Source organism: Chenopodium album, chromosome 26 (genome assembly GCF_948465745.1).
Source record: "Chenopodium album chromosome 26, dcCheAlbu1.1, whole genome shotgun sequence".
Classification (NCBI taxonomy): Eukaryota; Viridiplantae; Streptophyta; class Magnoliopsida; order Caryophyllales; family Amaranthaceae; genus Chenopodium; species Chenopodium album.
In genome coordinates this window covers 36,436,781-36,457,568 of record NC_137859.1, presented here as the reverse complement: position 1 = coordinate 36,457,568, position 20,788 = coordinate 36,436,781, and the positions used below count along the sequence as shown (strand labels likewise).

The 20,788-nt window shown below is 33.6% G+C and overlaps 2 protein-coding genes, 1 long non-coding RNA gene and 1 other non-coding gene across 4 annotated transcripts; 2 read left to right on the top strand and 2 right to left on the bottom strand.

Annotated features, from left to right (window-relative positions):
• Window positions 1-3,634: 3,634 nt before the first annotated feature.
• TRNAS-GCU (transfer RNA serine (anticodon GCU)) lies at window positions 3,635-3,716 on the top strand. The gene has a single exon. It is a non-coding gene; the product is annotated as a tRNA-Ser (tRNA).
• A 5,332-nt stretch (window positions 3,717-9,048) lies between these two features.
• On the bottom strand, window positions 9,049-11,298 carry LOC145617151 (uncharacterized). Its single transcript, XM_081671833.1, has 4 exons — window positions 11,278-11,298; window positions 10,670-11,163; window positions 9,735-9,903; window positions 9,049-9,621 (listed from the first exon to the last, which is right to left on the bottom strand). The coding sequence occupies exons 1-3, from the start codon at window positions 11,296-11,298 to the stop codon at window positions 9,765-9,767; spliced, it is 654 nt and encodes a 217-aa protein (XP_081527959.1). The 3' UTR covers window positions 9,049-9,621; window positions 9,735-9,764.
• Window positions 11,299-11,464: 166 nt separating this feature from the next.
• On the bottom strand, window positions 11,465-12,408 carry LOC145616377 (uncharacterized). The gene is made up of 2 exons (XR_014107634.1): window positions 11,921-12,408; window positions 11,465-11,839 (listed from the first exon to the last, which is right to left on the bottom strand). It is a non-coding gene; the product is annotated as an uncharacterized LOC145616377 (long non-coding RNA).
• A 4,539-nt stretch (window positions 12,409-16,947) lies between these two features.
• On the top strand, window positions 16,948-19,300 carry LOC145617695 (small ribosomal subunit protein eS10z-like). The gene is made up of 5 exons (XM_081672434.1): window positions 16,948-17,062; window positions 17,184-17,232; window positions 17,833-18,109; window positions 18,217-18,352; window positions 18,975-19,300. The coding sequence occupies exons 1-5, from the start codon at window positions 17,060-17,062 to the stop codon at window positions 19,062-19,064; spliced, it is 555 nt and encodes a 184-aa protein (XP_081528560.1). The 5' UTR covers window positions 16,948-17,059; the 3' UTR covers window positions 19,065-19,300.
• The last annotated feature ends 1,488 nt before the right edge of the window (window positions 19,301-20,788 follow it).

Below are 20,788 nucleotides of genomic sequence, written 5' to 3'. Positions count from 1 at the left end.
TGTGTAATCAAAAATATTGGAATGAAGACAACAGATTATTGTACTACCCTTTTAAAAATTATGTATCTTAGACGGTTTTGCCCCTATGTGAAATGATGATTTCGCCCTTATATCATTGGATTTTGGACTCTACTTCTAGTAACCTTCCTAAAATGGTAATAACAAACTAAATCACATAAATTATTTTGGGACACTTATTGAGAATTTGTGAGAATTTGTGAGAATACGGTGTACATCTTCTCACAAAGAGGTGTGTTAAAATCAATTTTCCTAACTTAACAATAATGAGCTTTAGTGTAATGGTGTGTTAAAATCAATTTTCCTAACTTAACAATTTAAGTTGGATTAGCAAAGCTAAGATCAATATCAAGGCATTCTTTATCTATACATAACAAAAACTAAATAGATTGTGGAAATCAAATTCTCTATTTTGATGAAATATGTTTAGCTATCAAGTGTTACAAGCAACAAGATTGAAGTTGAAGATTTAAATTATATTCAATGAACATATTTAGCTGTTTCATTGTCCTGTACATATTATGTAACCTTTTTTAAAGGGATAATTGTACTCGAGTAACATCCCCTCATCATTTAAGGAGTTATATGGAGTTTGATTGAAAGAATGAAAGGTTATATGGATTTACAAAGAGTTGAACAAGTTTCATTTTGAATGGTCTAAAGACATGATGAACATTTGAATGTTAAGAATCACTAGGATCTACTATTTTTTTTTTTTTTATTTAAGTTGCTTTCATTATCAAATATTTTTGTTGTCTAGTAATTAATCTAGTCATTAATTTGAAGTATAAATATTGTTATAACTGGAATGATCAACTCAAACCTTCTCTATAATACTTCCTGATGTTACAAGCATTAACGAGGTATACTCTTGATGTTGACTATTCATCCCCTTCCATTAGAATCCGAATAATAATCAAATATAACAGGTGTAAATGTTATCTATAATCTTATACGGAGTACATCAACTTGTAGTTTTATGCTTTTGATAATAAAAATCATGGGTACCAAGATGACAAGTGTATCAATTAGTTTAATTTTTAAAATTTAAATTTTATGCGTCCTCTTAATTCCTTAAACATATACTTCGTATAAAGTATGAAAAAAAATAAAATATCATGTACTGGTATTATTCAACATGTCATGCACCTTACATGTAGTTTTTACTAGTCTAAATTTATACAAAATCATGTATTATTCATGCATGAATGTCACTTTCACCTTCCATGTATTGTTGAATTCAACATAATGGTATTTAATTATTACTTCCTCATTTTTTCATTACTTGTTAGTTATTACTCTTTTCACAAATGAAGTTAACAAATTAATCAAGATTTCATTTAACAATTATAATAAAAAGATCTATTTCTGTTAGAGATATGATATCATCAATATCGGAAAAGATATACTAATCTGACCATAAACCTAAAGATATGTTCTTAACATAAATAAAGATAAATTTATTATTCTCCTAATAGGGTCAATACGGAAAATATATCACACCTATGGATGATATCATATCTCTAACAATTTCATACCATTAAAGCGTTTACTTATAAAAATTTAAATAGGAGTATCACAATGTCACATTTAACGATTCTAATCAAAGAATTACTCTAAACAATTAAAGCGGTTGCTATTAAACATTAAGATAGGATTAAGGAGCATGATTGTATGAGTATTAGGGTCTGTTCTCACTGACTGAACTCAGCTGAACTAAACTGAAATGAACTCAGCTGAACTGAACTGAACTGAAATGATTATTTCATAAGAGAAGGAAATTAGGAGCTAAACTGAACTAAACTGAATTGAATTGAGCTGAAGTGAACTGAGCTGAGCTGAACTGAATTTCAACGTAAGAGAACATGGCCTTAGTAATGATAATCTAGTAATCCTCGTGAAGACACGAAACTCATTTTAGACAATAGAAGAAATTGGATGAAATTGGAATAAAATAGTGAAATTGGATGAAAGTAGGTGTCTAAATTTTTCAAAGAAAAGCACCTTGATTGAAGTGACAATCCAGTCAAAGGTCGGAGATATAAACTTAATTAAAATAAATAGATAAATAAATAAATAAATAAATAAACTATAGTATGTGAAAAGGCAAATCCAATAAATAAATAATAAATAAATAAAAAATTATAAAAAGCATATGTTTTTTATTTCTATTTTCATCACTCATTATCAGTATATTTAGTCAAAGAAACCCATCGAAAGAGGTCTTTGACTCTAAATATCAGCCGTTGGATGAAGAAGAAAGATGATCAATCGACGGTCCAAAATAAGTATTATGGACCCCACTTTTACTAAATGAATGTTTTAATAATGATATTATATGTACCCTCACGCGCGGTAGCACGCGTGCAAAGGTATATTCTAATTGTAGACGAAAGTGTTTAGTGGGCCCCAATTGAAGTAGTATGATCCTCTTTTATAAGTGGGACCCACTTCGTGCTAAATTTTCAAAATTTGTTTAAGATGTTTTACATAGTCTTTGGATTTTATGTACAACTCACTTGAGGTTGACGCCATTGAGAGTTTGAGACGGCTTGTAGCTATTCTAAGGTATAGTTACCTTTGTCATTAAAATTAATACTCTTTTCGTCTCTTTAAATTGTCCCAACGATTTTTAGTTTGATTTTCTCTTTAAGTGTGCTCTATATGAGTATATGACTATGGACATATTATCCTCTTTAATTTATTATTGCCAAAATTAAATCAGATTAGCATAGACAAAAAAAAATATTTAGGGCTTATTGAAATTGGACCGATCACCTTATTTGAGCTTTTATCATTTACTCTTGTAAGGCCCTATTCACTTCACCTTATTTTTATTAAACTGAAATTATTTTTACTAAATTAAAATTATATTTGCTGAACTTAAATAATTTTTACTGAATTTAAATTAATTAACTGGATTGAAATTACTTTTGCTGAACTTAAATTATTGTTACTGATTTTCTATTATGGTTCTTCTTTAAGAAAACTGAATTTTATTGAACTGAACTTATCTTTACTGAACTGAAATTATTTTTACAGAACTAAAATTATTTTTACTTAATATTATTTTTTTAGTTCCACAACATTTCACCTTCATCAATGCTACCACACATAATGTGATAAAGTGAATATGCAATTATGGGGCAAGCAAGAAGGGATGAAGAAAGTATCATTTTTTTATTTCCTCTGTATCTTAATGTTTATGTTATACTCTTTTTGTTCTTATTTGTTTATCAATAAGCAAAATGTGCTTTAATAAGAAATGAACCAAAAATATTGCAAGTAGATTAGGGTGTATTTGTCTTTTCACTTTTACGAGTGTATGCAAGTGGGTTAAGTGGTGGATGTGCGTAATTATAATATTTGGAAAATGGCAATTTTTAAGGGACATCTAAAATGAAGTATATATAGGGCAAACAAATTAAAATAGAGTTAGTATAACCATGCATTTATGCCTCAACTAACACTTTTTTAAAAGACTTGCTTTAGATCCTAAGTTCCAACTAGGCAATGTTGATGGTGTGATTCATGAAAAAACTCAAACACAATCTTAAACAAAAAACACAGTGTTGTAAAGTAATAAATATTTTAAAAATTCAACATTGTACATGAAGTCGCTTTGGCCGAGTGGTTAAGGCGTGTGCCTGCTAAGTACATGGGGTTTCCCCGCGAGAGTTCGAATCTCTCAGGCGACGATATTTTTTAAATCATTTCTCTTTTTCTGCTTTTACCAACTTTTGCAAATACAATTGGGCCTTTTTTTCCATTTACTTGTAATCCAACTTCTTTTGGGATTGTTGGTGCACACAATCACATACTCCAACTTGTTAAGACTCTTAAGATTGATCACTACTTAAAATATCCAACTCAACAAGAAATCATTTGACTAAAGATTCGGCCTATGTTTGATTGACTCGACAATCATAGTGTATAGTACGAGTATAATAATATAATCATTTTCAATCCTAAAGCCATATTGACGCTAGAGCCAACTTGAAACCAAAAACATTTCTTGACCTGACATGATTTGATCCATTTGGACATCGCTCAAACTCAATATGCGATGACTAAAAACCAATGACCTAATTGTCACCTCTAAATTGTGAGTCAAGATTATATGTCCCTACGTACATTGAATATATTCCGCCTGTTTTTCTTTTAATTTTGAGACATAGTCAGGACACAAACCTAGGAGTCGAGGACCCAGATTATTGTTGGTGAACACAGAAGATGGTGTTGGGGGTAAGATGACTAAGATCAGAGATAAAGAGACATAGTGAAAAAAAAAAAAAAAAAAGTAGAAAGAAAGAGACAGGTGATCAACTGAATACAGTACACTTCAATATTTCATTTGCTTCAAATCTGACTGGTTATAGCACTCAAAAAGGGTTTAAAACTTCATCAGTTAACACATTAAGGTTCTCAAATAATTGCTCCATATGCTTGCTAGTTGCTACTTTCAACCAAAAGGTGCTGCAATTGGTTAGTCATTGTTCAAAGCTTTCTCCACAAATCCAATGTAATCAAGCTAACAACAACTACAAGTACAATATTTTCTTGTCTGATGACCCCGTTTATATAATGCAGTTACAAACATTTGGAATCCCAAACTCTTACAAGTCAAGACACTGATGTACCACTTTGGCTGAACCTTTCACTGTGAAAGATGGGGTCACTGTTACATTGGCACGACACTAAAGTATTGACAGAAGAACTGGACGCGTATGTGCCTTAATATTTCAACCCACGGGGAGAAGATGTCACCCATACCTCAATCAATTCACTTTGCTTGGCCTCGTTGATATGATTGGAAGGGTCATTAGCAATAGGATAACATCTCATCTCCATCAACAAGAATACATCAGTAGATATGTGAATATGTGATATGTCAACATGCACATGTTAATCGTTAAACTACCGAACCTAACCAAAAATAACTTAACCAATCAATATTTCAGGCACATAGTGGAAGTGAGGGTTAGGAATTACAGTCTAAATTCTGCAGCAATCCACAGCAGATACTTGACTGCATAATTGGGAAATAAAAAAGAAACTGAACCAAAAAAACACTAGCATTAGTAGTTTGGATGTTTTCGTTTACCCTGCTAATTTCAATGGTAGCCTTATAAGTTTGGAAGACACATAAGGTGACATTACGAAAAACCAATCATAATCTGAAGAAAGATTGTATTCCTTTCTCTGCTTTCTATCATGCTGGAAGAGTATCATAATGTTGCTCCCAAACTCATCTTAATGGTCAGAAAATCAGAAAAGACGAACAGCAAAATAGATCATTTCTGATTTCTCCAACATACACAACTACTCAAGGTACACTTCGAAGCTGCAAATGAGAAAAGTTTTGGCTTCTGGGAAGAAGGGAAGCCGTGTGGTAGGCCAAAATGAAGGCAGAGGAGATAGGCAATCACAAACCATGCTAGCATATGGAGGCAGAGATGGCTTAAGTGGCGCTGTGGTGGTACAATTGGTGAAGAAACAACGGCGCAAAAGGCAACTCTTGAATTATGTATGAGGAAGATCCTCAGCTATTCAGCTTGTAGTATCATAATTTCCATGTTGTACTCAGCAATGCAGGCAGGTACGTATCGATATTGTGTCATATATCTTAATGTATTCTCGACTAAGTCTAAGTCTGAAGAAAGCAGTGTCTATTGTCTAACCCAATGCTTAACTAACTGGGCAGTGGCCAATTTCTATAGTAGGTCAGTATCAAATGAGGCACACCGGTATCAAAACCCGATCTCGGATACTCAGGAATTTAACCATCAAACGCTAAACCTACCCAAAGGTGATACAGAGCACTACTCCATTCGGTAATTTTGCAATATTCATCAACCTCAGAAGTCTAATGCAATGTCAATCTTTTCCATAAAACCTGCCTCAATCTTCCATTAAAATCCTCACTTTAAGTTAATTAGCAACAACAAATATCAAAGAACAATTCATACAATCTATGCAAAAACCATAGTTTAAAAATCATGTATAACATTTCATTTCAGATTAACAAAAAAATCAACAGTCTTTAAGAAATTAAAGAATTGAGCTTAAACCCTACTCGAAATTGTTACATTGAAACTTCCCATAAACATAACACACTAATCCAAATTCACCAACAATTTAAAGAACAGCATCAAATCATAATCAAACACTAATGAGGGTACTACATTGAATTTACAACTAAGGGCCTGTTCATATTTACTGAACTGAGCTGAACTGAACTGAATTGAACTGATTGGAGCTGAACTGAACTGATTGGAACTGAACTGAACTGAACTGAATTAAGCTGAAATGAATATTTTATGTGAGAGGGAAATTAAGAGCTGAACTGAACTGAACTGATTGGAACTGAACTGAACTGATTAGAACTGAACTGAACTGAACTGATTGGAGCTGAACTGAACTGAACTGAATTTAAGTAAATATGAACAGGCCCTAAATTCCAAAAATTATCAAGAAACTCAGAAATCCCAGATTCATCAAAATTTAAAAACTTGAGCAAAGGGTAACGAAATAAAGATACCAACATTGCAGCAAGAAAAGCGAGCCACAAACTTTTAGCTGGTTGCAATTTGACGGCACTTTTCTGGGAAGAAATCTTCGCAATTTTGAACTTCTTCGGCACTAATTTACTGAAAATTCGGAGGAATTTGGATTTAATAGAGGATTTCTGGGAATAATTTGGGGTATTTTCGAACTTCTTTGGTAGTAATTTACTGAAAAATCGGAGAAATTTGGATTTAATTTTAGGGTTTGTTGAAGAAAAAGATTGATAATCTGAGCAGAGGAAGAGATGGAAATTTGGGAATTTAAGATTGAGGAGAAAAGAAAAAGGAAATTTGTGTGAGTTAAAATTAAGAGTGAAATTGAGAAGAAAGTTTTTGGTTTTGATTTTTAATTTCCATGGAATTTTTTGTTGATGAATTTGGTTTTGAATTTGCAGTTGCTGTTGCATTGTTGCAGTTTCAATAGTTGAGTGAAGTGTGTTGGCATTATTATGCTAACGCTCAATAGATGGGTAAAAAATTGTCAAAAAAAAAAACCAAATTTTTTTATTTTTATTTTGTGCATTCACAAATGTGATACACCGTATGTCGTCCGTATACAAATTGGTGTAACAGTAAGAGAGAAAAAAAAAAAAAACGCAATACAATGGCTCGATTATTTATCAATTGATATCTTTACTCTGTACCAATTGAATAAGTGAAACACTTAAAAAAACCATATTATACTTGGTTTCCTAAATTCTGGAAAACACCCTAAATCATACAAGTACCACATATCTTTAAAAAAACACAAACACCTTAAATCATGAATTATCATCGCTAACGTTATCAGAATTATCATCACTAACGTCAATAGAAACATCATACTAACGTCATCAGAATCATCATCACTATCATCATCAGAATCATCACTAACGTCATCAGAATCATCATCAGAATCATCAGAATCATCACTAACGTCATCAGAATCATCATCACTATCATCATCAGAATCATCACTAACGTCATCAAAATCATCATCACTATCGCTGTTAGAATCATCACTAATGTCAAGCCAAGACAAGTCAAACCGGCAAAATGGGCAAACATGATTTTTTGTATGGAGCCATCTAAGCACACAAGTCTCATGAAACACATGTTTGCAAGGCAACTTCACAAGAGACTTTGTTATAGCACCAACACCAGTAGCACTAGCAACATTAACATCAACCTTTAGACTTTCATTGCCTTCCTTAATCTCCATGATTTTCAAACTTTGTAGACATATACCACACTCCCTTTCTTCTAAGAGCTCACCTTTATTACCATCCTCATGATCAATATCAACCCTTTCCAACCCGTTGATTAATGGTATCTCCTCCTCCTCAACATCTTCGTCGTTTCCATGCCTAGTCCACTCCTCGAACTCCTCCTCATTGCAAACTCGTTCAGGATCCAAACGATCAATCCCATGATCCCGAAGTTCAATCAAACGACCATCAAATAACTCCATGCTCGTAGCCATGTTCCATATCTTTTCGCGTACATCATTCAACTTTTTCACCATAAGGCTCTTAGGTACGTGCTTACTAGAGACATACATTCTATAACATAGAGATGCTCTACATGAAGAGCAAAAAGGGTTAAATGTATGATCGTAATTGGGTATTATAGGTATTTTTCTTTTACTCACCAATCGTCGACCGTTTGTACGATAACAAATTATGGGTTCATAATAATAATCAAAGATGAGAATAACTTTGACGATAATTTTCGGGGTTATAGTATCATTACTATTATGGTCACAAGAAATCTTGATGCCATACTTATGGAGCAATTCGAACGACGTACCGACTACGACTTCTTCCATTGTTGAATGATGATCAAGAACCTTCGAACAACAAAAAAAAAAAATTTGAGAGTTGTACGTACGTACGTACTTCTATTGTGTAAATTGTTAGGGGGGTTAGAGGAGACCTTATATATATGTATAGAAGAAAGGTGAGAATATTGGCCAACATTAGGAGGAAGCTTATCTTAATAAATAAAATAATTACCAAATATATGATCTTGGTTTCCTAATTTGCGTTGGATAAGATATGATATGATGTTACTAGTCGGTTGAAAGATATAATTTTTGTTAATTTCTTGAACCAAAAGGCAAGGCCATAGAGTAATTAATTTAAGTTTCTAGTTATAATAATAATAATAATAATAATAATAATAATAATAATAATAATAATAATAATAATAATAATAATAATAATGTAGGTTTTTTCTGAAATAATATAATAATAACTCATCATCTCTGCTTTTTGTTCCGTCTTACGAGTACATTTTAGGTTGGGTTTTTGTTTAAATACGGGCGCTACCCGGTAAATACAAGACGTGTTGCAGTGATGCTTCAAAATTACCTATTTTCTGAGAAACTTGATTGCTTCTTTGATCATATAATTTGTCGGTGAGTTTATATCATATGGCAAATTAGAAATTGGTAATCAAGTGTGATAGCTAGTGATCACTCTTTGATCATTATGCTATTAGAATATGTAATCAATTAAGTGTGTAAAAACCATAATTTTCTTTGATCAATGTACTTGAATTCGTCTAAATATAGTTCGGGTCAAAAGAGTAAAAAGAAAGAAAAAGGTTTGGTAATTCACACTTAGTAAAAATACAAACATCCTTAATAATTTATCGCCCAGTAAATACTGTATATAAACTACTAATCTACAGTTTTTACATCCCACCAACATCTTGACTCCGTACTAGAGGATCTCAATTGTATTGTTAGGCTTTCATAGAAGTAAATTGCTATTCGCCGTAAAGACATCAACCCCATCACTAGCACCCCATTTGATCATAGCTGCTAACTTGTCACCACCATTCCATGCATCTGACCACAACTGCCAGCCACCACCAACACTCCATGCATCACTACTTTCAGCCTGCCATCATCATGCTGCCTCGCCAACCCCACTAGACCTCTCCTCTCCACAGCCACCACTATAGCGCCCAAACCAAATCATTAACACAGCTCAAACAAAACCTAAAAACTACCACTGAACGACAGAGGCGTTTGTGGATTCCACCCAGGCAACTGCGAATTACGTAGTGAACACTTTTTTAACAAAGTACATATAAAAAAAAAAAAAAAGGAAATTTTCTGAGATCACAAAATTAATGCAAAAAAGAGTTTGACATTCCCTGTACCTTGTTCTTAGAAAACTATAATTCACGCCATCACAGTAAGACAGGAAGCTCCATTTTGTCAAAGGAGAACAAACTAATTCGTCCATCATCTACATGACCAATTTTGAAAGGAAGTGCATTGCTTTGTCTCTCCAGTTCTTTGATATCAGATAGTGAAGGTGGATGGCCACTGAATGACACAATATTAAAGTAATTTACATGCATATATTTGGGGGGGGGGAAAAAAAAAACAATTCTACTATATGTATCTAAAAAACAGAGCAGTGCTTCAAATGAGATATTGACCAAAATCAGTACAACACTGCCAATGCAGAAAGTCAAGAGCATCTTTCTACTTGCAATGGACTAGGAGACTGGAGGGTAACATATCTATCATTTATAACACTATTTCTTGGTTTTTCGTGCATCAAACACACTCTATAATACCACAATTAGATCACTTAATGTCATGCAATCATGCTTACCAAATTCTAGTATTAAGATTTCCTATCTTCTACATCATTTTATCATCTTCCAATGCAAAATTAATTTTCAGCATCGTCACAATACTGTTATTTTCAGCAAAGAAATTGCTATTTTAGAGTTAATAAACTAAAAACAATTTACAAAACACTATGAAACTTACATCATAAACTGACAGCAAAATAGCATATGTCAAATATTAATTATATTCCTCTGATATGATGTTATCCCAAATTTTCTGACTGACTGATTTGACCACATGCAATATTTCCTCGTGATCCTCACAAATTTGAGATATTGCATGCTTTCTATGTTCTATAACACTCAGGATATAAGTCTCATCTGTTATTTTAGACAAGTGTGTGCTAGGATTTTGCAAAGCTTAAGACTTTCAGAAATTTCATTCGACTCAATAATAAAATTGCAAATTTTCCAGCTATGAAACGAAAATAGGATTCTCCAGAAGCATTTACCTGGAAGGATAGACAACAAAATTTGGATCTCCAGGACATGTCTTCTTGAACTGGCTGTTCGGAAGATAAACTTCATAAACAGGTAAATGGACAACCAATCTTGATTCTTCAGAAAATGTCATCTTAAAACTATTTAGAAGATCATCTTCAGAATAAGGACTTGCTTCCTTGAGTTGTAAATTTTTCAATGATTGAACAATGGAAGTCCCAGCAACTAGAATTTGTGTCGCATTATCGTTTTCGGATGCATTATCAGGAACCAGTGTGCAACTCTTTACGCTCTTCAGGCTCCATGGATTGCCAAGCCTCCCTACAATGTAGCCAAGAGACTTAAGAAGCTGATATATTTTGAAACCTTCCCAACTGCAACCATTCTTATCTTCTTCAACTTTTGGATAGATCTCTCTTAAAGAAAGTGCAGTGTTTTTATCATCAACAAGAAGCAATGCCCCTATTTGTATTAAAAACCTATCATGCTGAACACTTATCAGAGACTAAAACAGTTAAAGATAAATATCTTTAATATGGACAATTGACGTGTCAATAGCTTTTCCAAAACATCAGCTGGATAAAATTTATCAGGTAAGACTAAGCTTATTGAGAATTACTTGTCCAAAAAGTAGTTTCATTATGTTTTAGTGACTGCAAAAGAGCACCTATAAGTGCAACTAAAGGCGTTCAAGTAAAGGAAGCTTGCCAACATTGATTTAAACAAATCATTGATTAACAAAAAGATTCGATAATAAGAAGTTGGCAGAGTACACATGGTACTCAGTCTCAGACCCGAGAAATCTACCTTAAATAATTGACAAACTTCAGTTGTCAGAGAGGCTAAGATTATTTAGCAAAACAATCTCATAGAATAAAAGGCAACAAATCAAAAGGCTTGCACAAAATCCACTTGGCATTTGGCAAAGCAGTGAAAGGAAATAAAAAAAAGGTATACATCATATTGATTCCTTGCAGCATCATTGTTAAGGTAAGGGAAATACAACGATAAAAAAGACATGGGCCAAAAAAGGTCACCAAATAACTTACAGGGTCTCTTCAATTGAAAGATATATCTTGCCATTACGATTAATCCCCATCGATTTCAACAAATTGCCCTTGTGTTTCATGATCTCAGCCATACCCATTTCATTTTTCCAACAAGCCTTACAGACAACACTCCTACAATAGAAAGATCACATGCTGTTTAGTCATTCTGAGTTTATTCAAAATTCCCCAACTTTTGCATATTGGAATACATACCTGAATTGCAATTTGGTTTGGGAGCCTGCTTCACTGTACAATTCATCATCCGCAGAATCCTGTGAAGAGAACTCAGAATCACTCAATCCATCTATAGAAGTTGACAGCTCCTCTGCCTCCAATATACCATCCATAGAAGTGTTCATCACTGATGTTGAAGGTACCAGTAATCTACTTCAGATCAGAAGGGTCTTCCAAATCAGAATATCAGATGATAGACTTTTTTTTCCTCCTACAGATTAGCATGTTAAGATAGAAATGAGCACAACTAAATGAGAACATGTTCATGTTGAAAGTTATAAACCTTAAACTTCAGTTGAAAAGGACCTAGAAAATCTTAAGTGAGATCAACAATGAACAAAAAATTAATCCACAAGACAACATTCAGGCAAAAGACTTTACGTAGCAGTTGTCTATAAGATCTCATATTTTGGAATCAACTTTAACTCATAATCTTTTGAGCATGAGAACCACCAATTTTTTGAATAACATTTAATAATTCACATTTCAAAAATATCTTAACAACTACTACGGCAATAAGCTGAATTCACAGCTGATAAATCAAACATACAGATGCGAACACTATAAGCATAAGAGCACAGTGATACCACATAATGTTCCATCCTCAAATCAAACCAATTATTGGCTTAAGGCCTTAAGCACAGAGTGGAGGTGAGGGTTAGGGATTACAGTAAACTCTGCGGCAATTCTCACCAAAAGGAACTGAAACAAAAAACACTAGCATTAGTAGTTTGGATGTTTTTGTTGGCTCTACCAATTTCAACCATGAAGTAAGATTACCAACAATTTTTCGACCATAAATAGGCAGTGATATGAAACAGAAATGTAGAGTCAAAATCCTTGAATAAAAGAGCATTGAGGCTTAATAAAATTACGTCTGACATTTGGCTGCAGATAAAACCTCAACTTTGCTTACACAAGAATATAGAAGTTTAGTATGCAAAAGTTTTCAATAGTGGCCTTGTAGGTTTGGAAGACACATAAGTCATAAGGTGACATAACGATAAACTGATCATAATCTGCAGAGATTCCTCTTTCTGCTTTCTATCATGCTGGAAGAGTATCATAATGCTTGCTCCCAAACTCATCATAATGGTCAGGAAATCAGATAAGACGAACAGCAAAACTGATAATTTCTCCAACATACATGACTACTAAAGGTACACTTTGAAGCTGCAAATGCGAAAAGTTTTGGCTATTGGGAAGAAGGGAAGCCGTGTGGTAGGTAGGCCAAAACGAAGGCAGAGGAGATAGGCAATCACAAACCATGCTAGCATACGTAGGTAGAGAAGGCTTAAGTGTCACTGTGGTGGTACAATTGGTGAAGAAGCATTGGCGCAAAAGGCAACTCTTGTGTTTTGAGGAAGATCCTCAGCTATTCGGCTTGTAGTATCATACGAAGTAATTTCCATGTTGTACTCAGCAATGCAGGCAGGTTCAAATAGATATTGTGTCATAGTATATATTAATGTATTCTCAACTAAGTCCTAGTTTGAAGAAAGCAATGTCTAACCCAATGCCTAACTAACTAGGCAGTGGCCAATTTCTATGATAGGTCAGTATAGGATGTGGCTCATTGGTATCAAAACTCAATATCGTATACTCGGAATTAAACCATCAAACACTAACCCTACCCAATGGTGATGCAAAGGAATACTCCATATCAGTAATTTTTGCAATATCCATCAACCTCTGAAGTCAAAATGTCGATCTTTTCCAGAAAATCTACCACAATCTTCCATTAAAATCCTCACTTTGAGTTCATGTTTCCAATTAATTAGCAACAACATTTATCAAAGGGATATATATCATAGAATCAATGCAAAAACCATAGTTTAAAAATCATGAATAACATTGAATTAATGAATTAACAGTCTTTAAAAAAGAATTGAGCTTAAACCATAGTTTCTGAGAGTACTACACACTACTCCAAATTCACCAAAAATTTAAAGAACAACATCAAACCATAATTAAACACTAATGAGGGTACTACATTGTATATACAACTAAATTCCAAAAATTATCAAGAAACTCAGAAATCCCAGATTCATTAAAATTTAAAAACTTGAGCAAAGGATAACGAAATAAAGATACCAACATTGCAGCAAGAAAAGCGACCCACAAAATTAAATTATTTGCAATTCACAAATTCTTCGCAATTTGACGGCACTTTTCTGGGAAGAAATCGACGGAAGTTTTAACTTCTTCCGCACTAATTTACTGAAAATTAGGAGGAATTTGGATTTAATAGAGTATTTTTAGGAATAATTTTGTGTATTTTTGAACTTCTTTGATAGTAATTTAGTGAAATATCAATTTGAGTTTAATTTTAGGATTTGTTGAAGAAAAAAGATTGATAATCTGAGTTGCTGTTCCATACGTGCAGTGTTTCAACAGTTGTCGAGAGGCTGTTATATACCACGGCCCACGGGTGTAGCTTACACCCATTTTGCCGTTTGTTTTTCATTTTATCAATAAATAGCAAAAACTGTATAGCAACAACTGTATGGTACATCCGGCTTTATATAACAAATTCTAACAATTGTGTAGCACAAATATTTTTTACTCTCCATACAAATTTGAGTGGTGTAAGAGTAAGGGCCCAAAAAAAAAAAACAATCACGACGTTGGCTCGATTTTTACCTCTACTCCGTAGTAATAACTAAGTACTTCGTATTTTTTTGTAAAAACTATGAAACACTTAAAAAATAAGCTCATCATCGATCACATCCACTATTATGAATTGTTTCTAAATTAAAACCCTAAATCATTCAAGTATCACATACTCCGTATCTATTAACTATCACTAAGGGTCTGTTTATATTTACTGAATTGAGCTGAATTGAAACTGATTGGTGCTGAACCAAACTGAACTGAATTGATTGAAGCTGAAATGAATATTTTATGAGAGAGGGAAATTAAGAGCTGAACTGAACAAAACTGATTGGAGCTGAATTAAACCGAACTGATTGGAGCTAAACTGAACTGAACTGATTGGAGCTGAACTGAACCGAACTGAACAGAAATTAATTAAATGTGAACAGACCTTAAAACAAAACATTGCTGATATCATCATCCCCATAAATTATCCTACGAGTCAGGCTCACATTAAAAAGTTTCTCTCCATTTTTATTGATGATGTCATTAATTATTATTTTTATTTTAATCTTCTTTTTAAACAATTATTATTTTAATCTACACTGCACAATTTTGAATTAAAAAAAAATTGGCACTCATTTTTACATAAATAATAAAATTAATTGTTTATGCATGATAACAAATTTATTTCATATGCATAATAACAAAATTATTTAAATCGTGCAACGCACGAGTCTAATCTAGTTTTGTAAATAAATCAACACCCTAAATCATACTAGTTTCATTCATCAAAAGTATCATCACTAAAGTCATCAAAACCATCATCATTATTCTCATCAGAATCATCACTACCAACATGTTGAGACAACTGAAGTCGGCAAAATGGGCAAACGTGATTTGTATAGAGCCATCTAAGTACACAAGTCTCATGAAACACATGTTCGCAAGGCAACTTCACAAGAGACTTTATCATAGTACCAACATTAGTAGCACTAGCAACATTATTACCAACCTTTAAATTTTCGTCCTCCACCATTATTTTTAAACTTTGTAGACATATACAACACTCCCTTCCCAAGAGCTCACCATTATTACCATCCTCATTATCAACATCAACCCTTTCCAACCCGTCGATTAATGGTATTTCCTCCTCCTCAACATCACCGGCCATCACCATCGTTTCCATCTTTAGTCCACTCATCGAACTCCTCTTCATTGCAAACTCGTTCATGACCAAAACGAACAATCCCATGATTTAGAAGTTCAAATACATAACATATAGTCATATACCATCGGTTAGTTCCATGGTCGTAGCTATGTTCCATACCTTGTCGCATATAATATTCAACCGTTTCATGACTTGGCTCTTAGACATGTGTTCATTAGAGACGAATAAATTGTAAGAGAGAGTTGCTCTACATGAAGAGCAAAAACGGTTAAAAGGATGATCGTAATAGGTATTTTTCTTTTACTCACCAATCTTCGACCGTTTGTACGATAACAAATTATGGGTTCATAATAATAATCAAAGATGAGAATAGCTTCGATGACAATTTTCGAGGGTACGGTATCATTATTATCATCGTTATTATGGTCACAAGAAATCTTGATGCCATATTTTTGGAGCAATTCCAACGATTTATTATATCACTCTTTAATTTAGACTTAAATTAACTCAAATATGTAATTGGGATTGAGAAGTAATTTTACACTGATTTTAAAACTAACTAAAATCGAGACAAATCTAACAAGATGTCAATTAATTACTTTTATTCTCTTCAATTTTTTTTTTTAGTCTTACACTTTTATTTTACATCTTTTTTTTGAAAATTATTTTACATCTTTTTATAAGTGTTATATCTCCTTTTTTTTTTTTTTTTTTTTTTTTAAATATTAATTTTCTATATCTTCTCATAATCACCATTCCAATCTCTTACTACTTCTTGTTAGTTATTTTCCTTTCATATTCCTTATTTTTTAAAAAATATTAACACCACTATCTTTCCATATAATACCCCATGTATTCTCAAGTACCCTACTTACATTTTTCTATTGTAACGGATATTGTATGCTACGGAGTACATGGCAACATAACATGGTATAATGTACAACACACTCTTTGGATCCAACCAATTGACTGTTGGTCCAGTAGTAACTGAGGCTACACTTGACAAGAAGGACCGTGTGTTCGATCCCCTGCAACAACAATTGAGAAGAGACTTAAACTTAACCACTCAGAATTGAGCCATGAATCCGAATCAGCACAAAAGGTCAACCGGGTTGGATTACCAAAAAAAAAAAAAAAATATATTTGGACCCAAATATTAGCTACACACAAAAAAAGAAAAAAAGGTTTGAAAACAACAAGGCCCAGCCCAACCCTAAAAAGGCCTGAATAATTTTGGCATAATAAAACCACAATCAAAATTAGGGTTTTGAAGGAGATCCTTTTACACTGCTGCTTGAGTCTTCTTACGCCTCTGTTTCTTCTTCCTCGCTTCTTCAATCTCAAGCGCAGCCATGGTTTGTTCTTCATCTCTTTCTCTTTCTTCACCTTAATTTTTCTGCAAATTTCTATCATCTTATCATTTTCCAATTACTATCATTGTTGATTTTCTGATTTTGATTTTGGTTTTTTTTCCAGATTATCCCAGAGAAGAATCGTAAGGAGATCTGCAAGTACCTCTTCCAAGGTCTGTCTTTAAATCCTTCTTAATTTTGAATGGATTTTTATCTAAATTATGTTGTGAATTGATTTAATTTTAGTCCTGTTATTGCTTAATTTTTTATATGCTTGTATGTGTTTATAGCTTCATTTTACTTTATTATTTTGTAATTTGTTATTGTTTCTTCATAATTTTGATGAATATATTTCTACATGGAATTTGGTTAAGATGAACATTATTCAGGAAATGTGCATATAATTTGTCAATTGGCTATAGAATGTTATATAGCAGTTATAAATTATTTTCCTTTGGTCTGATTTGTGAATTGAGCTTAATTGGATTAATTAATAGCAATTTAAAGATTGAATTTTGTTGCTAGTTTTTTATATACTTGGCTACTTGCTAATTGGATTTCTTGAATTTGGGATACATTTAGGAGTTAATTTCAATAATTCATCATACCCCTAATTGATTTCTGATGCCATTTATAGAGATGTTAGAGTTAGAGTGGCAAATTTAATTTCTGAATTAGTGGTGTACGAAGTAGTATGTTTTTAGTTTTGGGTGTGTGCAAATTATGCTTGATGTTATACATGCCTTGTTGAATTTGTCGCCTTGTAAATGCAGAGGGTGTATGCTTTGCTAAGAAGGACTACAATCTTGCAAAGCACCCCGACATCGATGTCCCAAATCTGCAAGTGATTAAGCTCATGCAGAGCTTTAAGTCAAAGGAGTATGTCCGCGAGACCTTTGCCTGGATGCATTACTACTGGTACTTGACGAATGACGGTATTGAGTTCTTGAGGACTTACCTCAACTTGCCATCAGAAATTGTTCCTGCTACCTTGAAGAAGCAGACTAAGCCTGCTGGTCGTCCCATGGGTCCTGGTGGTGATCGCCCACGGTATGTTATTACTCATTGCTTATCTGTATTCTGCCCTTTGTGGCAAAGGGTTTTCATGCTTGGTGTGAGAGTTTTAAAATGTCTATTGGTTTGCTGTTTGTTTACAGTGGCCCACCCAGGTTTGAAGGAGACCGACCAAGATTCAGTGATCGTGAGGGATACCGTGGAGGTCCCCGTGGTCCACCCGGTGAATTTGGTGGTGAGAAGGGTGGAGCTCCAGCCGATTACCAGCCTTCATTTGGTGTAAGTGTTTTGAAGAACACTACTATCTATATTGAAAAGAACACATAATAAAAAATATGATATTGGCTAACTTTTGGTTGTACTAGACCTATTAGGTTAATTACTTTCTCTGCATGTATATTCTTTATTTTGTGTGAATATTATCCTCCTCTTCCTGGTACGGTGTTTTTTTGTGTTTCAGAATTATTTAAATATTGAATTAGTTTATACTATCTATATTATTATTGGACCATATGGAGATTAATTATATTGAGTTCAAAATGAAGAGTATATATGATCAATTATTATCCCATTGCTTTGACTTGCTGATGGGTCCCTGGTGTCAACCACAAGGAGAAAGAGCTTCCCTTGTGAAAGGAGTGAAATGTTGTGTAATTAACAACTGTCTATTAGCGGTATACTTCGTATATTTGTATGATGGATTGAAAGTGTATGCTTCCTTTAAGCTGAACATATTTTTTTAGTCCTGAGGATAGTTCTACAAGACATCTGTTTATATTGTCTTACTTACCTTGAATCCTTCATGAAACTATAGCTTGCATTTTTAATCATTTGTCTAAGCCTGATCACCCTGACCATCTACTTTCATTGTATATTGACTTGCTTGTTTCTGAATCTACAGGGTGGCAGGAGGACTGGCTTTGGTCGTGGAGCTGGAGGATTTGGTGGCGGTGCACCTGGTGCTCCTGGTGCTTCAGGTTCTTTTGCTTAAGATCAGGACTAGGCTTACGTATGGCACCCAGGCTGGATTGTTTTAGTGGTTTCTTTTTACTAGGCTATAAGAGTACAATTTCAAGCGCTTTTAGTGGGCGTGGCCTTTGTTTTGTATCCTTGTCTTTATTTTCAGTGTAACTACAACGAGAGCTAGTAGTAATATTGACTATTGGCATTTGTTTTTTGAAATACCCAAACCCTTTTTCCTACTAAAACAGACTCTATTCTTGATCAGATCACCGTCTTAAATTTGTTCTAATGCATTGCCTTGTTTTGCGCTCTTACCAAAGAAGTTACTAGTGAACTGTCATACTGAACTAGATTGAAAGAAAATAAGGTATGCAATGAGCTGAGTAAGTGTTGCATAAATATGTGCTTAAGTAGTTGAGTTCAAGCTCTGATGTTGTGTTTTGTTAATCCGTCTTCATCCCTAGTCTCCACAATATACTTATAAGCAACTAATTTTTTTAGCAGTTGATAGTAAACTCAACTAACTTGAAAATACATTTACAGACTACTTCGTATTATAAAGTTCATCAAAAAATAGACTGCCATTAGTTAAATGAACAAAAAACGCTGATTCATTGCAGCCATAAACTTTAGCTACAAAATTGCGAAAACAGGATCACCATGTAAAACCTCTTTGTTTTAATTTTTTAATCTAAACTTCAACAGTTCTAGATTTGCACAAGGCAAGGTTTCTTCACATAATTTAAACACAATCTCAAAAATTCGGCGAAATTGAACAATTTAGCTACAAATAAAGAGCAGGATCCACCTTATCTGGGCATTTAGTCAAGTGGAGTCTGGGAATGAATGTGCAATGATAAGGTTTTAAAAAAAAAGGAATGTAAAGAGTTGTGTAAATCTTGCTTGGAAAAGACTAATAAGTTTGAGAAATCAGAATAGCAGATTGGATGCAGAGAGGCACATCAAAAGAAAAAAAAAAAAAACTAACCAAATTTTTTTTACTACTGATTATTGAATTTGAGCAAGTTACAGACAGTGCAACACAACCAAGTTCGACATTGATACCAAATAGAGATAGACAGTCAAGACTCTCAAGGAAGTACTTAATGTAGCAAAGGGTTTCAAAATCACAATCTCGACGTTGAGACTGATGTCAGGTCTCAGCTGCTGCTGTCAAGGATTTTGCACATCTGCTGCAAATGAAATCTTGGAATATTGCTATGAGCCACATCCCAAGGGACCAGAACAATGTCATTGCACATGAGCTTGCTTGCTATGCTATGGCCGCTACCAAAACAATAGTACATTTTTTTTTTCAAGAGAAATCAACTTCCTCCATCTTGTACTCTCCTAAGCACCCTCTTCAGTCTCTTCCGCGTCAATAGTCAAACCGAGTTACAACATCATATCCTGTGGATCCTTGCAAAGTAGCAGCAGCAAAGGTGTTTGGGCGTCCTTAAGACTTAAGCCTTAGCTCTCTTCCTGAACTCCATAATTCCGTTTATTACGCAGGTACCTTCAGTTTACTTTGTCTAGTTAAGAAATTCACAATAGACTTGATAAAATGCAAAGTGATCAAGTTAAAAAACAAATATTGTACGTATGTAGAAACCTTTATAATTAGTTAAAGAAAGCTAAATTGTAAAAGTTCTAAGTTGAGTACAGTATATGACAATTTATTTTGTGTAGTGATTGTTAACTTAAATTGATATTATTAAGAAAGAGTAGGTATAAGGTATAAGGTATACATTG